At 41.1% G+C, this 18,368-nt stretch overlaps 1 protein-coding gene across 7 annotated transcripts in view; it reads right to left on the bottom strand.

Annotated features, from left to right (window-relative positions):
• The window catches only part of SASH1 (SAM and SH3 domain containing 1), a 339,003-nt gene that overhangs the window by 81,510 nt on the left and 239,125 nt on the right, over nucleotides 1-18,368 (bottom strand). The window contains exon 1 of one of the 7 annotated variants that reach the window (XM_044291731.1): nucleotides 7,759-8,012. The exons of the other annotated variants lie outside the window; for them this stretch is intronic. Coding sequence (XP_044147666.1) covers nucleotides 7,759-7,770 — 12 coding nt within the window. The 5' untranslated portion in view covers nucleotides 7,771-8,012. Of the gene's footprint in view, nucleotides 1-7,758; nucleotides 8,013-18,368 lie in introns of those variants that run through there. 7 annotated transcript variants of the gene reach the window in all.

The raw sequence follows: 18,368 nt of genomic DNA, 5'->3' as shown, positions 1-18,368 counted from the left end.
TATTTGAACCCTTTTATTATGAGCCCCTGTGTCTTGTGATAACCCAGTATACCACCAGGCCAGACAGGAAATCTGTCTCCTTAATGTGTAGGACTTTCTGTGAACTAAAAAAAATGACATGGACATCTATCCAATACCTCATGGCAACTCTCAAACCAAGCATATTTTTTCTTGTTCCTCTGTATGTTCCCCCCCTTCATGTACAGATTGCTGATGAAGATAGATTTTTAGCTAAAAAACTTTCTTGACTCACACTGTTTATGCTATCAGTGTGTGCTGAGTGCAGAATCTCCAGTGTATTTCTGTGAGATGCTGATTCACACTGCTTCTAAGAGCTGACAGGGAGAAACCTATGAATCACAAGCAGAAAGCAATGGAAACAGGCTGAATCACCACAAACAATACACTGAGACTCTGCCCACAGCAGTTATAGATAACAGAGAATTAAATGTGAGTTAGAGGGATTTAGAACTCTCGTTCCATAGGGCTACTTTCACACTGCCGTTTTGGTTTCCGTGTGTGAGATCCATTTCGGGGCTCTCACAAGCGGTCCAAAACGGATCAGTTTTGCCCTAATGCATTCTGAATGGATAAGGATCCACTCAGAATGCATCAGTTTGGCTCCGTTCTGCCTCCATTCCACTTTGGAGGCGGACATGAAAACGCTGCTTGCAGCGTTTTGGTGTCCGTCGGATGAAACTAAGCCAAACGGATCCGTCCTGACACACAATGTAAGTCAATAGAGATGGATCCGTTTTCACCAACACAATATGGCACAACAGAAAACTGATCCGGTCCCCCATTGACTTTCAATAGTGTTCAAGGCGGATCCATTTTGGCAATGTTAAAGATAATATAAACGTTCTGAACGGATGCATGCGGTTGTATTATTGGTGCGGATCCGCACCAAATGGCAGTGTGAAAGTAGCCCTAGGCTCACACTGCTCTCCCCTCCTTTTGTTTTTGATATATAGTGTGAAGCTGCATCTGAATGTACAGGAGATTTTACAGTGTGAGTTAGGGGAAAGAAATCCCATGTCACTGATGTTTATCACCTACAAGAGCACTGCGCTTAGACTCTGTCCCCTCTGGAAATCCAGAGGCATAATAAGTAGACAGTGTTAGGAGAACCAAATAAGAGGAGGAAGAAGGATACGCGGTGGCAGACAACCAATGACTGGCACAACAACTAAATATGTTTATAAAAGGCATACACAAGAGCCTCTATATTGTTCTTTACTAATAGCCTATGGTGCATTATATAGGCAAACAAAAGATGGGTGTCTCTTCAATATTTCCACAACTACATAAAATGCCACAAGCAAGAGTGTGCGTAAAACTGTGTGTCCCAAAATTAGTCCAGAAAAGTGGTCAATCGGTGATAGAAGTCTAACTCTTGGGACTGCTACTGTTATATGACATACTCTGTTCTAGGGGAATGTTATATTCAAGTCACATTTGTTGTCCACGGTCCTCAGGTCCCATTTTAAAGAGAATGTATCATCCATATATTTTACTAATTAAAACCAGATAATGAAACAAACATATTCACATTTTCAAATCTACAAACCGGATTCCAAAAAAGTTGGGACACTATACAAATCGTGAATAAAAACTGAATGCAATGATGTGGAGATGGCAAATGTCAATATTGTATTTGTAATAGAACGTAGGTGACAGATCAAACGTTTAATCCGAGTAAATGTATTATTTTAAAGGAAAAATACGTTGATTCAAATTTTCACGGTGTCAACAAATCCCCAAAAAGTTGGGACAAGTAGCAATAAGTGGCTGGAAAAAGTAAATTTGAGCATAACGAAGAGCTGGAAGACCAATTAACACTAATTAGGTCAATTGGCAACATGATTGGGTATAAAAAGAGCTTCTCAGAGTGGCAGTGTCTCTCAGAAGCCAAGATGGGTAATTCCCACAATGTTGTGCAGAAAGATAGTGGAGCAATATCAGAAAGGTGTTACCCAGCGAAAAATTGCAAAGACTTTGCATCTATCATCATCAACTGTGCATAACATCATCCGAAGATTCAGAGAATCTGGAACAATCTCTGTGCGTAAGGGTCAAGGCCGTAAAACCATACTGGATGCCCGTGATCTCCGGGCCCTTAAACGACACTGCACCACAAACAGGAATGCTACTGTAAAGGAAATCACAGAATGGGCTCAGGAATACTTCCAGAAACCATTGTCAGTGAACACAATCCACCCTGCCATCCGCCGTTGCCAGCTGAAACTCTACAGTGCAAAGAAGAAGCCATTTCTAAGCAAGATCCACAAGCTCAGGCGTTTTCACTGGGCCAGGGATCATTTAAAATGGAGTGTGGCAAAATGGAAGACTGTTCTGTGGTCAGACGAGTCACGATTCTAAGTTCTTTTTGGAAATCTGGGACGCCATGTCATCCGGACCAAAGAGGACAAGGACAACCCAAGTTGTTATCAACGCTCAGTTCAGAAGCCTGCATCTCTGATGGTATGGGGTTGCATGAGTGCGTGTGGCATGGGCAGCTTGCATGTCTGGAAAGGCACCATCAATGCAGAAAAATATATTCAGGTTCTAGAACAACATATGCTCCCATCCAGACGTCATCTCTTTCAGGGAAGACCCTGTATTTTTCAACAAGATAATGCCAGACCACATTCTGCATCAATCACAACATCATGGCTGCATAGGAGAAGGATCCGGGTACTGAAATGGCCAGTCTGCAGTCCAGATCTTTCACCAATAGAGAACATTTGGCGCATCATAAAGAGGAAGGTGCAACAAAGAAGGCCCAAGACAATTGAACAGTTAGAGGCCTGTATTAGACAAGAATGGGAGAGCATTCCTATTTCTAAACTTGAGAAACTGGTCTCCTTGGTCCCCAGACGTCTGTTGAGTGTTGTAAGAAGAAGGGGAGATGCCACACAGTGGTGAAAATGGCCTTGTCCCAACTTTTTGGGGATTTGTTGACACCATGAAATTCTGATTCAACATATTTTTCCCTTAAAATGGTACATTTTCTCAGTTTAAACTTTTGTTCCATGATTTATGTTCTATTCTGAATAAAATATTAGAAGTTGGCACCTCCACATCATTGCATTCAGTTTTTATTCACGATTTGTATAGTGTCCCAACTTTTTGGGAATCCGGTTTGTATATACAGAGTAAAGTGGGTGGGCACACTACGATAGAACCAGAGTTTAAAACAACTATATTAACAAAACTGGCTGTATGGCACAAAGAAACTACAAAAAATGCACATCCACTAAGTGTAAAAGTAATACAAAGAAACCCCACAAAATGCACATCCACTAAGTGTAAAAGTAATACAAAGAAACCCCTAAAAAATGCACATCCACTAAGTGTAAAAGTAATACACTTAGTATTACTTTTACGCTTAGTGGATGTGCATTTTGTGGGGTTTCTTTGGGCTATACGGCCAGTATTTGCTCACATTTTCAAATCTGTTATTATTTTCTAATATTTTACATTTTTATTTGCTACATAAGATCAGGGGATTGCAGCTTCCTTGAGCACTTAGGCTGCTTTCACACTAGCGTTCGGTATTCCGTTCGTGAGCTCCGTTTGAAGGAGCTCACGAGCGGACCCGAACGCAGCCGTCCACCCCTGATGCAGTCTGAATGGAGGCGGATCCGCTCAGACTGCATCAGTCTGGCGGCGTTCAGCCTCCGCTCCGCTCGCCTCCGCACGGACAGGCGGACAGCTGAACGCTGCTTGCAGCGTTCGGGTGTCCGCCTGGCCGTGCGGAGGCGTGCGGATCCGTCCAGACTTACAATGTAAGTCAATGGGGACGGATCCGTTTGAAGATGCCACAATGTGGCTCAATCTTCAAGCGGATCCGTCCCCCATTGACTTTACATTGAAAGTCTGGACGGATCCGTCCCAGGCTATTTCCACACTTAGCTTTTTTTTGCTAAAATAATGCAGACGGATCCGTACTGAACGGAGCCTCCGTCTGCATTATTATGGGCGGATCCGTTCTGAACGGATCCGCCCGAACGCTAGTGTGAAAGTAGCCTTAGAGATATGCTTTACAGTTGCCACACTGATCATAGACACAATAGACTGGAGAGAGTTTTGTAGGCATGCTCTGTGACCTGTGAAGAGGTCACCGTACAGGGAGGTGGAGAAGATAAGCTGTGACCATTATCTATGGTGATGTTGGATCTTGTTTTATTATTGCAATCCTGCCTGTAGTGATAATTAGAGGACTGCTGAAAAGTGATCTTCAGAGAACAGGAAGTGTTCTCTAGGCTGAGTGGCCAGTGCAACTTGCATGATTTTTGTATTTTTAAAATACAGTTACATGAAAAATTTAAAATAACCACCAAAATTATGCTTAAGGGCTATGTACCTTTGGTGGCAATTTATTTTTTATTATTGCCTTGTACTCATTTAGAGCTAAAAATCTTTTTTTCGATTGGTCTTTATTAAAAATATTGAGCTGTTTTCTCTGCACAGCATTGAATATATCTATATATATATATATATATATATATATATATATATATATAAATTCTTACATTACTTATCTTATCGATAAGAATGTGGCCTAAATAAGTGTCTTTTAGTAATTTACAGATAATGGTTATTAGGCACAAAGTGAAAGTGAAAGTATTATTCACGCAGATAGGTAAACAATAAACCCTTTCTGACAGAATGGCTGTGAAATATAAATAAATAAAAAGACCAACTGGTATAATGATTTTTTTTCCAAAATGATTAAAATGCAATCATTAAAAAAAATTGCCCCCGAAGGTGTATATAGCTTTTAACATAAAGCATTGAATGGAGATGCACTTTTTAGGGTACTTTTACACTAGCGCTATTCATTTCCAGCATAGAGTTCCGTCACTAGGGGCTCTATACCGGAAAGAACTGATCAGGCATATCCCCATGCATTCTGAATGGAGAGTAATCCGTTCAGGATGCATCAGGATGTCTTCAGTTCAGTCGTTTTGACTGATCAGGCAAAAGATAAAACCGTAGCATGCCAAAAAAACTGAAGACATGCCTGAATGCCGTTTTTTTTCCCATAGGAATGCATTAGTGCCGGATGCTGCGTGCGCAGACCGGTAAAAATGTGAAAAAATATACAAGACGGATCCGTCTGTCCGCATGACAAGCGGAGAGAAGGATCCGTCCTTGCAATGCATTTGTGAGACGGATCCGCATCCGGATCACAAATGCTTTCAGTCAGCGGCCGATCGGCGGATCCGGCAGGCAGTTCCGATGACTGAACTGCCTGCCGGATCACATTGCTGCAAGTGTGAAAGTAGCCTCAGGGCTTAGATAAAGCAGTTGTCTAGAATTAGAAAAACAAAGCTGATTTATTCTAAAAACAGCACCACTGCTGTCCATGGGTTGTGTCTGGTACTGCATCTTAACTCCATTGAACTTAATGTTGCTGAAGTACCACCACACACCACCTGTGGATATGAACAGCCATGTTTTTCTAATCTGGGATAACCCCTTTAATGATCCTTAAAGTAGGTCATCAACATTAGATCATTGGGGGTCTGACAAACAATAACCTCACCCTGAATAAGCAGTTTCTGGCATCCAGCAGATATTCCATAGTGCAGGCATGCTCAACCTGCGGCCCTCCAGCTGTTGCAAAACTACAACTCCCATCATTCCTGGACAGCCTACAACTATCAACCTACAGCAGGGCATGGTGGGAGTTGTAGTTTTACACCAGCTGGAGGGCCGCAGGTTGAGCATCCCTGCCATAGTGGATGGTGCAAAAATAAGAATGCTCCGTCAATGTATAGTGGCTGTGCTGGAGTACTACAGCTCAGGTCCTGTTCAAGTGAATGGGAGCTGCACAGCAGTAAGCTACACATTGGATGGAGCCTTCTGTTTTTTGGCTCCAGCGGATGCCAGAACAGCTGATCAGTGGGGGTATCGTATGTTGGGCCCAAGCGATCCTGACAGGAAGCAGGGTAAGCAGCTGCTGTGGGGCCCAAACTCAGAAGGGACCCATCCAAGAGGAGGACTGAAATATTTTATTGTCAGGGCCCCCTCAACAGTATTATACAATGACATTATATACAGAAACAGTACACACTTTTACATGAAGTACAGTATAAACGTGTAGGAAACAGACAGAGCCTGGTCTGGTCTGAGAGAGCAATCTTGACTAGCTACCAGGAGTGAGAGTAGCACGGAAGGGGGTTGTGGGGGGTGGGAGGCCAGTTCAAAAATTTGCTGTGGGGCCCAGTCAGTTCTACTTACACCACTGGCTCCTGAGGATAGGTCATCACTGTATTCTATTAAATTTTTCATTATATCTAGCAAGCTGACCAATACCACATCAAGTGATAAAAATATCACTCATGCTATATATTGCTGTTTTAAACAACCATGATATCCTTTTTTGCATCCGTATCCAAGACATTTTTTGGAGTACATCTCTGTAACTGTAGTCAGTCCCCTAAAGCATGCCCTTTTGGCAAAGCAACATGTACAATTTCCGTGAGAAATTTATCAATCCAAGAAAAACAATAGGGATATTAACATTGCTTTCTAACAAAATGAAGACTTTAAATGTTTAAACACATAGTTTTACTCTGTATGTAATTTGGAAATGTTACTTTTTATAGCAAAAAATAAATAAAAATTATGTATACAGGAAATGTAATAAAACAACATGATTTCAATATGATCTTACTCTACAAGATAATGACTACAGCTCTGACCATAGCAACATTAAACCTGAGCTCTTATGTACATAAAAATAGAAAAGGCCAAAACACAGGTCATTCAACGACCAAGTCAACTGCCAATGAAAATAAAAACATAAATCATAAAACATTATCTCGATTTTGTGGTATTCTGGCCAAAAATATTCTTTTGTTATATTGGATCCCAGAGAAGAGGGCAAAGGCTCCTTGTTTTAAAATCTTTAAATATGGTAAAGAAAAATGTAATGTCTACAAATATGGCACGATACGTGATCAGTGACTGTCTCTTTAAAAAAAAAAAAAAAAACTGCCACAGGATAGATTATGACATCACACATCTACTTTACTGACCAGGAGATTCCCTGGAAGAGTATTTGGCCAAAAAGAACAAAGAAAAGGAAACTGTTACCCAGAAAGTGCTACCAAATGCCTAACACGTTGTGATAAACATGCAGGAAACCAACTTGGGGTTTGTATTTTTTCTAAAAGATGATATGCAGTCATTAGATAAGGCAATACACAAATGTCTAATGAGGAACCAACAGATCAGTTAAAGTGCTAGATCTGGGTGTTGATTAATTTCCAAATTTTCAGAAAGGGAAGTGTTTAATCATGAGGCATAGGATACCATACACACAAATGACATATAAATATAATAGCTCTTAATGAGAATCAATACAAAATACAACTCTAATTCATTTCCGCAAAATTATGTAAGGCTAAAGCTTGTGAGAGGACAGATATAGTCACCACTGAAAAGCAATATATGTCTGTTAACCACTGAAGTCCACATACATTCTACATACATACTTTTATATTTAGGAATACTCTACTTTTGCTGAATTTCAAAAATGATTTGACGGGAACAACTGTGTGAATGGAAATACAGTCCAAAGTACATTACAAAGTTCTCACATAAACAAAGAGAAGGAATTTATCCAGCAGACGAGTCCAAAACTCAAATCAAAGCCATATTCATTAGACTATGAGGCTAGAAGAGTATTGGAGAGTATAACTGGCTAGCTCAGCATCCGAAGAACAAACTCTATAAACTTACCAGCTTTGGCATTTAGGACGGCGATCAGTTATTATTGACTTCTTAATTCTTGGAGTTTTTCAGCCTTGTGGTCCCCAAACCTGTGATTAAGCCCTTCTTGAAAGCAAGCAACATGTGACTGGAAATCCTGCACACGCGACTTCTTCCAAGTTATATTATCAGACACATAAAAGGTTTCAGAGCCACAGCTATTAAGCTGAAGGAGGGGGAGCGAGCTCAAGAAAGAGGATGCTGGACTTAATTAGCCGCCTTCTGCTCTCAGACTGATTCCCTGGATCCTCTCTGGGCTGTACAGCTTGTGAAAAAAAAGGCAGAAGTCATCAGCTATAAGCAAATCTTCTATTCACCACAAGGAAAAAAGGGAGTGTTGTATATGGCAAACAATCCCCGTTTTCACTGACGAAGGCTAGCTAACCTCTTGCTGGCCTCCAAAGCCTTAATTGCTGTCTATGGAATTTTAGAGAGAAGAAAAAAAGAGGAATATAGCGTCTACAAGACAAAAATGGGCTTTGACCCTTTAAATGCTCCAAAACAAAGAAAATGCACCCCCCCCCAAGCAAGCAAGCAATAAGATGATACTTGATAGCATATTCTCTAAATGTGCCACATTCTAGCTGCCTAATAAAATATTTCCTGTTAGCAAAAATACATGTGACTCATAAGGAAAGTAACATTACAGGTCTGATTGCACTGGGTTTTCTGATAATGGAGGTCTCCTAGGGTCTCTAACAAAGTAACATCATATGCACCATACACATTACATAGAGGTAGATTGATGGTTGAACAGTCATTAAACGATTGGTTGTCTAGTGAACAACTGGTTTGCTCATGCAGCCATACACATTTTTCTCCATACTGGCCATTACAGTTGTCCATATTGGACATACATGTTCAATGACATCGGGCAAAGGGAGGACAAATCTTTCACTGAGAACGTCAAGGACTGGTGACTATCAGACCAAAAATTTAAACATTACCAACTTCTTTCCACTCTACAGTCTGTTATTAGTCCTTTAAAATGCTCACTTATTGTTAAATTTCAACCTAAGAATGATTGAATTTTAGACTAATATATATGACTACCCTTAATACTCTTAGTTCAAATACTTGCATTTGAAACATCCAGTGTCTGAAGTTAGGTCACAAAATTCACAGAAGAGTACATTTACTACAACTATTGAAAACAGTAAGTATGGATTTACTTAAAGGGGATTTCTGGCAGGTTAACGGTTTTTAGAAGGTGCAGAAGATAAAAGAGGCATTACTCACATCAACAATCCCTCACTGCTGGTGTTCTGGTACTTACCAGATCCCTGATAGTCTCCGCTTCCTGGTCTGGTTTGAACACACAAAACATGGCAGGAAATAATCACTCAGCCAATTACTGGCTGAGGTGAGCCAACTCTGCAGCCAGTGATTGGCTGAATGAGAATTTCCTGCCAGTTCCTGTGTGCTGAGACAGGATCAGGAAGCCCAGGGATCAGTGAGGTGAGTAATGCATCTTTTATTTTTTTTAACCCATTCTGCTCCTAGTCAAATAAAGTTTTAACCTGCAAGGCAAGTGCTAGAAGACAAAACTTCAATCTTCTGTTTAATCCCTTTACGGCATCACTAAAGGCCCTTAATGGGGGTTGTCTGCTTTTTTTTTATACGGACATATCCACAGAATCAATATCTGATCGACTGGCGGCACCCCCGCCTATCAGCTGTTTGAAGAGATAGTAGCGCTCATACGAGCTGCCTTCTCTTCATTGTTGACCATCTCGGCATTACAACTGCATCGGTGAGCAGTTGTAATTACATCCTATTCATTTCAATCCATATTCAACACCGATTCCAGCTGTTTAACCCCTTAATGACATGCACTGTACATGTACAGTGGATGTCATCTCTTTAAAATGGCGCCCGCTCTGGAATGGAGCAGGCGCCATAGCCAAGGGGTTTCTGCTGTTTCACTCAGCAGACACCCGGGGCTAATGTCTGTGATCGCGATAGCACCCCCTTAGATGCCATCGTCAATTGTAACCATGGCATCTAAGGTGGCTGAGATTATGGAAGCTGTTCATTTGTCGTGATAGGACTGGTAGGCTCGTACTCTTGTATAAGCTCCAGCCAACACATTCCAATGTAGGCCTGCAGGTGGCAGTGCTGCATTGGAATAAAATGAATTTACCATACACTGTGCATTATTTAGATATATAAATTAAAGGGGTTATCCAATATCATAAACAGCCCCCCCCCCCCCCCCCCCATGTGCCAGGCCCCAACCCCTTGTCAAGCTTTTAGAGCTCAGGTTAAGTCAGATTTTTTTTCATGTTGAGAATTTTCCCATCCAGAATATGAGGAGCATTTTGCTAAGCAAAGTTTTCTCAATGATGATATATTATGTGTTCACATTTTGCATTTGGGAGCTGAAAAAAATGGGAAACGGATTAAAGGGGTTCTCTGGTTTCAGGGCTGAACCCAGATATAAGCTCTTCTTTATTCCTTCACTATATATGAGTGGAGCATCGGAGCATTTCCTTGCTTTAATGCTCCCCCTGCCTTGCGCTACCTCGCACAGCGCAAGGCCTGTTTGTTTACTGCCAGTGACGTACCAGGTTTCACCTCATTATGCTAGGCGGAGACTTCGCCGGTGTCCGTGCTTTGTGGATTCGCAATTTGCGGATCTGCAAAACACATACGGATGTGTGAATGGACCCTTAAAGTTCCAAAGTGCATATCTGTTGACACAGTGAGAGCCAAGATAAGCTGTGGAGGTCTACTAACATTCCCTCAATTGCTGCTTGGAAAAATATGATTTGGTATGAACAAGGGTAATATAAGTATAAAAGATACTATGATAAATACATAGCTGCTTGGTCTCCTTGGATCTCGGGCTTTCTGAAATAATTTCTTCCCCTTTTTCTCCCTCTCTCATTTTTTGTTGGTTGAGAAATATATGTAACCATTATGTGTGTTTTTTCTGTAATCTAAGTATTTATGAAATAAAAGAAAGCATGATAAAGTATTTATCCAGAATGTTGAATGCTGTAAAAAAAATTGTTGAATTTCTAAAAATTTAATAAGTGATCAAAAAGTCATGTACATGCCAATAAAAACTACAGATCGCCCTGTGATGAGCGCTCACACAGTCCCGTAGATGGAAATACCATATTAAAAAGTTATGTGGGCCATAAAATGACCAAAGTAGCAACAAAAAAATTCTCCTCAAGTTTTTAGTCTTTTTTCAATATTAAAACATTATAAAAATTATATAAAAGTGGTATCGCCGTTATTGTACTGACTGAATAAACGGTAAAGGTCAGTTTTACTGCAAAGGGAATGCTGTTAAAATGAAACTCATAAGTAGAAAATGCCTTCCACATGGATTAGTGGCCCAGGGAATGCCATGAAAACATTCCCAAGACCATAACGCTGCCACCACCAGCTTGTGTTCTTCCAGCAATGATTGCAGGGTGTTTGATGTTTTTCATCTGACACGCCAACGTCCATCGGAGAAGGTAACTCTTTGCCAATCAGCGGATGTTCAATTCCAATACTGCTGTGAAAATTGAAGCCTATTCTGTCAATGTAACTTCGTTAGCAGACATGCCATGACCATCCGTCTGCTTCAGAGCCCCATACTTGATAGGGTTCGTTTGAACTGTTGTTTTAGACACATCTGGTAGCTCCTTGGTTCATTTTGGCAGTAAGCTGCTATACTGTAGTATGTGTCTTTTACTCACCTTCTTAACCTATATTCACCTCTAACATCGTGCTGTTTCCACGTTGCTTAGGCTACTTTCACACTAGCGTTCGTCGGTCCGCTCGTGAGCTCCGTTTGAAGGAGCTCACGAGCGGACCCGAACGCCTCCGTCCAGCCCTGATGCAGTCTGAATGGATGCGGATCCGCTCAGACTGCATCAGTCTGGCGGCGTTCAGCCTCCGCTCCGCTCGCCTTCGCACGGACAGGCGGACAGCTGAACGCTGCTTGCAGCGCTCGGGTGTCCGCCTGGCCGTGCGGAGGCGTGCGGATCCGTTCAGACTTACAATGTAAGTCAATGGGGACGGATCCGCTTGAAGATGTCACCATATGGCTCAATCTTCAAGCGGATCCGTCCCCCATTGACTTTACATTGAAAGTCTGAACGGATCCGCGCAGGCTACTTGCGCACTTGCGAAATTTTTTAAAGTTATTAATGCAGACGGATCCGTACTGAACGGAGCCTCCGTCTGCATTAATATGATCGGATCCGTTCAGAACGGATCCGATCAAGCGCAAGTGTCAAAGTAGCCTTATTCGCAATGGTGCCATTTGTCTACTCAACATACACTTCCACTACAGCAGCACGGTAACAGTTCACAAATGCAAGTTCAGAAACACTGCCACCCTTGGCCCAAAAACCAGTAATCATCCTTTTTCACAACTCAACAGCAACAAGGGATATGTGTGCAGACAGCCTATGGCATACCTAATATATCCACCAGGCCAGCTCACGACACGTAACTTTCTTCATGAGCTACGTACTGCTGATGTCGAAAGTAGGAAGTGGTCATAATAATGTGACTGCACTGTGCGCTATCCTAGTGTAATAATCATATGCTTGCAGCTGAATGAACATCATGTGGAACTATTTGGTGATCTTCAGTAAATTTTGTTCCTTTTCACAAACAGGATACAATTCTCAATGTAATTGACAGTATAAAGATGCAAGTCTTTACATGTGGATTTTGCAGTGAATTTCACTTTTGTAGTACATGAGCTCTGTTCATTTGTATGTACTATATTTTGGTGTTAATACAACCTAAGGCAAGCACAAAGGTTGTATGAAGCCTTAGGCACTCCATGCGGTACTATATGGTGTCCCTTACTGTACTCTAATATACTGTACTTCTTTCCTCTAGAAGAAATGTGTCTGCCACAACTTTTTTTTCTGTTGGGAGTCATGCAAAATTTTTAGGAGTCACTAGTTCCTACAGAATACACTGCATGAGGCCTTTAGGGTGATGTCTCACAAGCAGCTTTGTGGACCAAAGCCAGAAGTGGATCCAGCATGCAAGAGAAGTAGAAGTCATTCCTTGAGTGTATATTTCTCCTACTCTTCCAAGCATTTCTGGCTTTGGCTCAAAAAAGCTGCATCAAAAACTGCAGAAAAAGCTAAATGCAACTGCCATCCTGATGGTTATTACAAACACCTTCAGGCCGACACAATTTGAAATTTTGGTGTAGAAGTATTGCTTAAGGTGCCAAATATACAAAATGGAGAGGGCTACTGCTATACCGGGTCTGTGCATGCACCCTTGAAGTTCATTGTTATTGGGAATCATTATGAAGAATCCTGCAATATATTTCTATTAACTAAGAGCCTGTGTAAGTGCATGCTATATGTTTAGGAACACACATACTAACGCCTCTCCACTCAGTTCTCTCACTATTCCCATGGAATTTCAGTTCTAGACCAAAAACCTGGCATGAGAACATCTATAAGAACATATGTTTTCTGTCCCCGAGAGGGTTTTAAATGTAATCCACTTCAACAGAAATATTTCCCCCGAAAACTTTCAGTGAGATCAGTTGTTCAGAGTAAAGAAGTAAGTGAAACATCTGCACATACTGCAGCGACTGTATTATTTACCTATTACAGAATGGAATTACCAATGAAATAACATCAGGGTTTCCTATGCCAAAGGCATAGTGCCACCAGCAGTTATCGCTAGTTCATCTGTTAGTGCTTATGTCTTCAGCAAAAAGTCCCAGCTTTTTATTGTTTGCTGAGTATATAACCAGCAACAGATTATGGGACAAATAATTTTTTTGAAGAGACATAAAAAATAAAAAAAAAAAATCTGCATTAACGTCCGCAATATGGTGGAAGTCAATAAAATTTTAAAAAAATTGTCCAGAATGTCAGTCCATAACCAAAGGCAAAAAGAAAGATTACTCATGTAGAAGCTGACACTGTGTGACAGCTGAGGTCATTGTCACATCTCAAGATGACATCAGTGTCTTGCTAAGCCTTCCAAATTTCACCTCCATGCTAATTTATGTTGTAGATCCACTGGAACCCTCTGCAGAAAAAAACTAGGGAATTGATATTTAAACAATGATTTGCTTATGTGCTTGTGTGCAAATGCTTCCCAAACTAGAGACTGCCTTTGAAGCATTTTGATTGAGAATTTGAGTGCAGCCTTATGGTTAAAAACATATATGGATACACACTGCATACAGTGTTATGATCAGTGGTGAGTTTAGGGAAAAGAAATGGCAGTACTGCCAGGGCACTAAGATATAAGCACACTTTATTTTAGTATAAAACTAGAAACATAAACAAAGTTAATCAGGTCCTAGTTTAGCTACACGTTTCACTGACGGTCCGTCGGCTTCTTCAGACATTTTTTCCCCTAAACTTACCCATAGTATAATGATGCCCTGTGGCACTTTATAAAATGCTTTCCCCCACCTGTAGTCCCCTAGTAGTATAACCCCTTTTCTAGCAGTATATATAATGCTCTCTCCCCCTTCCCCCTTAGTTCCTATATATATTTATATATACTTACTTGTTTTCTTCTACCAACCACCATCTGTGATGCAGGCTACAGGCCTCTTTCAGCCTGTGGGCTGAGTTGCTGTAACCCAGCAGAGGTGGTTGCAGGCGCAGGTGGTCACAATGACTGCCGCCCACTCAGCTTCACAAAAAGTTTGTCTATTACCAGCCCCTACCTACATAATAGCAGTTTTGTATAGTCACTCCTAATAAGGTTAAAAAAAAGTGTCGCAAGTGAGGGGTGATAGAAGGATTCTGTAAAATGCAAAAATTCTTCTCATGCCAACATTATCAAGTCAAGTATTATCTCAGTTTTTGGGATCTGGCAGGTCTTTTCCACCTGTCAATCCAGGCGCTGGCTTCGTAAGACGTAGTGAAGAATCTAGTTGTCTCGCTGTCTACTACCCTGCAGTCTAGCAGGGTACGCCATGGAATATGGCATGTTCAGCTCTTGGAGTCTCCTTTTAACTGTTAGGTTGCTTTTCTCTTCTGAAGTCCGGCTGAGAAGTCGGGAAATTGCATGATGGTGGTGTTCTCGAACCAGATCATATGCTTCAGCCAAGTTAGCTGTAGGATATGGCCCCAGTGAGTGGAGGTAAGAAGACAGCCAAGCATGGGGCGAGGAGGGGCACCTGGTGGAGGAGGTTCAGACGGGACACGATGCGCCCTCTCAATGGCAAATGTGATGGAAAATTTTGTTCTGGAAAGGTGGTCATCAGCCACTTGGTCATAAACTTGCATGGGTTGGATCCTTCGGCGCATTCAGGTAGGCTGATGATTCTCAGGTAATTCCGCCTTAGGCGGTTTTTTCGAGTAGTCACATTTTTGTTGCCAGAAATCGACCTCCTTTTCTAGGGAGGTAAGTTGTGCGGGAATGGGTGCGGTGTTTCAGATCAGAGACGTGGGTCTCAACTTCCCAGACTCTATTCCGCAGTGTTTTCATATCATGTCGCAGCAGCCCCAAGTCCACTTTAAGCTCCTCCAGTTTACCTGACCGCGATGATCTGCAAGTCGATATGGCCTGTAACAGTGCATCTCCTGCCATGCCGTCCACAGCTTGCGGTGAAGAAGGCTGAGAGGGAGAGTGGGGCCATCTTGGGCTTCCATATGGGCGAATACTTTGAGCTTTTCAGCCGCTGTGAGGGACTTGTTTCAAGCCATACTATGTCCTCGGGGTCTTCCCGACCTCCTGCCTCTGAGTTGAGGAATTGTGATAGCTAGTAATAGTCAGGATAATGAAAGTTGAGATGCTGTGGAGCGGAGCTGACTCAAAAAGCGTCTTCTCATTCCCATGGCTGGCCATGTTTTAATGAATACTTGTGTTATCCATGAAATAAAAATTCTGGAGCATCTTTTCTTATAATTCTATTTTGTGTCATCCATTTGTAAGAAAATTACAAATGGGTGTTACCATTTTCCTGCCAAAAGAGCGTATCCCTACACAGTCCGCATTGATTGGACACTGTCAGTATATAGGAACACACCCTCAACTGGTAACACCCTGGTGTCAATTTAGTCTTTCTATATGGAATAACTGTGGAACAATAAAATTTAGAGTTGTAAGAGAAGATTCTCCAGAACTGTTATGCACTGAGGTACAAAAGTTTGTACTAATATAGACAAATTTCATTGAGTAAACAAAAACTTAATTGCCTCCCACTTTCAACCATTAACTGAAGGGACGCTATGAATAAAACTAACCTTTACTGAAATATACCTTAAAATCAAAAGGAAGACAAAGAAAAAGGAAACACCCCCCCAAAAATACACCCTTCCAATGCATATAAATCTGCACACACCACTCAATGACTAATATTGAAGAGCACACCGGTCCGCTGTAGTGCTATTAGACCCAACTGTGCGGTCACGGTGGTACAGACTTATTCCTCAAAAATGATGGGCTTAGTCCACCCAGAGCTTAGTACTCAGGTATGATAGAAACAGTGCTTCGTACCTGCTAATCAACTGCTACAAGTAACACCCTACCTAACTCAAGTTGATAAACATCTGCTCATATCAAACAGCCTGCCAATTCAAAACTGTGTGCAACTGTATAAGGCACACACAGTCAATGGCTGTGATACTGGCACAAATCAACTTGATAAAACTAACTGTTTGTGTACATGAAGCTCAAGTTGATAAGCATCTGCCCAAGTCTAACAGCCTACCAACACAGAGCGAGTGTCCACTGTGTAGACACGTGCAGCAGGCAATGGCTGTGATACGGGCACAAATGAACTTGATAAAACTGTTTGTCAACATCTGCCAACTCTAACAGCCTACCAACGCAGAGCAAGTGTCCACTGTGGAGACTCGTGCAGGCAATAGCTGTGATACGGGCACAAATCAACTTGTTCACCTAACTATTTGTACACATATGGCCCCCCTGACTGCTCAAGTTGCTCTGCTCGACACGTTTCGCAGATAATGGCTCATCAGGAGCACTAACAGGAGGGTGTATTTTGGGGGGGAGGGGGGTTCCTTTTTCTTGGTCTTCCTTTTGATTTTAAGGTATATTTCAAAAAAAGGTTATTTTTATGCATAGTGTCCCTTCATTAATGTAGACAAACACTATATTAATAATTATTATATAGTTAAAAAAAATTGACTATAGTGGAAACTACTAAATTGCAGACGTAAAAACAAATAATTTTCAGGAGGGACTAACGTAATAAAAAGTAGAGAACAGCTAAGGACAAGGCTGAGGTTAGAGATAGGTTAGTATATCACATTGGGTTAAATAAAAACACACGGCACAATTTCAAAAGTATAGTAAAAAGCGCTGTGCATCTCATAAGCCATGCAGCATGTGTGTTGTGTGTGCACTTCACATTCTTTCACAAAAACTGCATCTCATTGAAAAGAATGTCCTAATAGAAACCAGGAGTTTTCCCATGTATCCTTGATAACTGAAAGAAAAGCTCCACCTTTACAGGCATGTTCCCAAAGATATTACTGAATTTCTTAAAGGGGTTGTCAAACCGAAATGTGTAAAATATAAATTAATCATGAGGGATATCTAATAAAAATAACACCTTTTGAAAGCACTGCTGTTCCAGCGCCGACTGCAGTTTCTGTCCCCAAAGTTTCTGATCCTCCGTGGACCTAAAGTGATGATGGTCCGCTTCTATTCCTGTGACTGCTGCAGCCAATCACTGGCCTCAGTAGTCACATGTGCAAAAACGGCATGTGATCTCTGAGCCACTGGAATATCGGGATAGGGGGTCTCAGGACTAAACGCTGACAGTAATTTCCTATTCTTGTGCTGCAGAAACAACCACGCTCAGATGAATGGATATGATTTTTAGGCAATAGAAATTGCTGCAACAAATCTGCCAATTGTGAATCTACCTTTGTGAAGTATAGGAAATACATTTATTAGGGTGTTTCATTTTGCAATGGAAAAAAATAAAATTTAAAATGTTTGCAGACTTTGCTTACGACTCAGTGATGTAAAAGATATATATGCCAAATTTCAAGAAGATTGGATAATATTTAGAAGTTGCACACTTTGATCAGTTTTGTAAAAGTAGCCAAAAAAATAGGATTTTTCAATGTTAATTACTTTTATTAGGAAAACTAGAAATCACAAACTTAAAATAATATTAAAACTAGACACTAAGATTAATAGGTAGTATGATAGGCAAAACATGTATTATATTAATCAACTTTGAACAATGAAATCCCTTTTTTTGTTAGCTTAGACGACTTTTCTGTCATGCTCAACTAGAATTGTTTTGTTGTTCGTCCCTGACCAATTCGTTAAACTTTTTTATCAGAGCAATTCCTCTTTCTGCGGTATCATTGACCACCTTAAGAGCGTTCACATGGCTTCTTAGAGAATCACTGCAGTATTCTGTCACGTCGTGGATTCCAAACGATTCAAAGAACGTCTTTGTTTTATTAGTAACAAAATGGCTCAGGTATTTTCCTTCAAAAACTAGGTTTTACCCTCTAATCGTTTCATTTCCTTTTTCTTTGCAGGTTTAGTTTCTAAATTTTTTGTCATATTTTCCTTAACAGCCTGAGTAATACGTTTGTCCAAAAAAGCCAATCCTACGTTTGGTTCTGACAGATACCAAA

Source organism: Bufo gargarizans, chromosome 4 (genome assembly GCF_014858855.1).
Source record: "Bufo gargarizans isolate SCDJY-AF-19 chromosome 4, ASM1485885v1, whole genome shotgun sequence".
NCBI classification, from domain to species: domain Eukaryota; kingdom Metazoa; phylum Chordata; class Amphibia; order Anura; family Bufonidae; genus Bufo; species Bufo gargarizans.
Note: the sequence above shows the minus strand (reverse complement) of the source record. Positions and strands in the feature narration are given on the sequence as shown.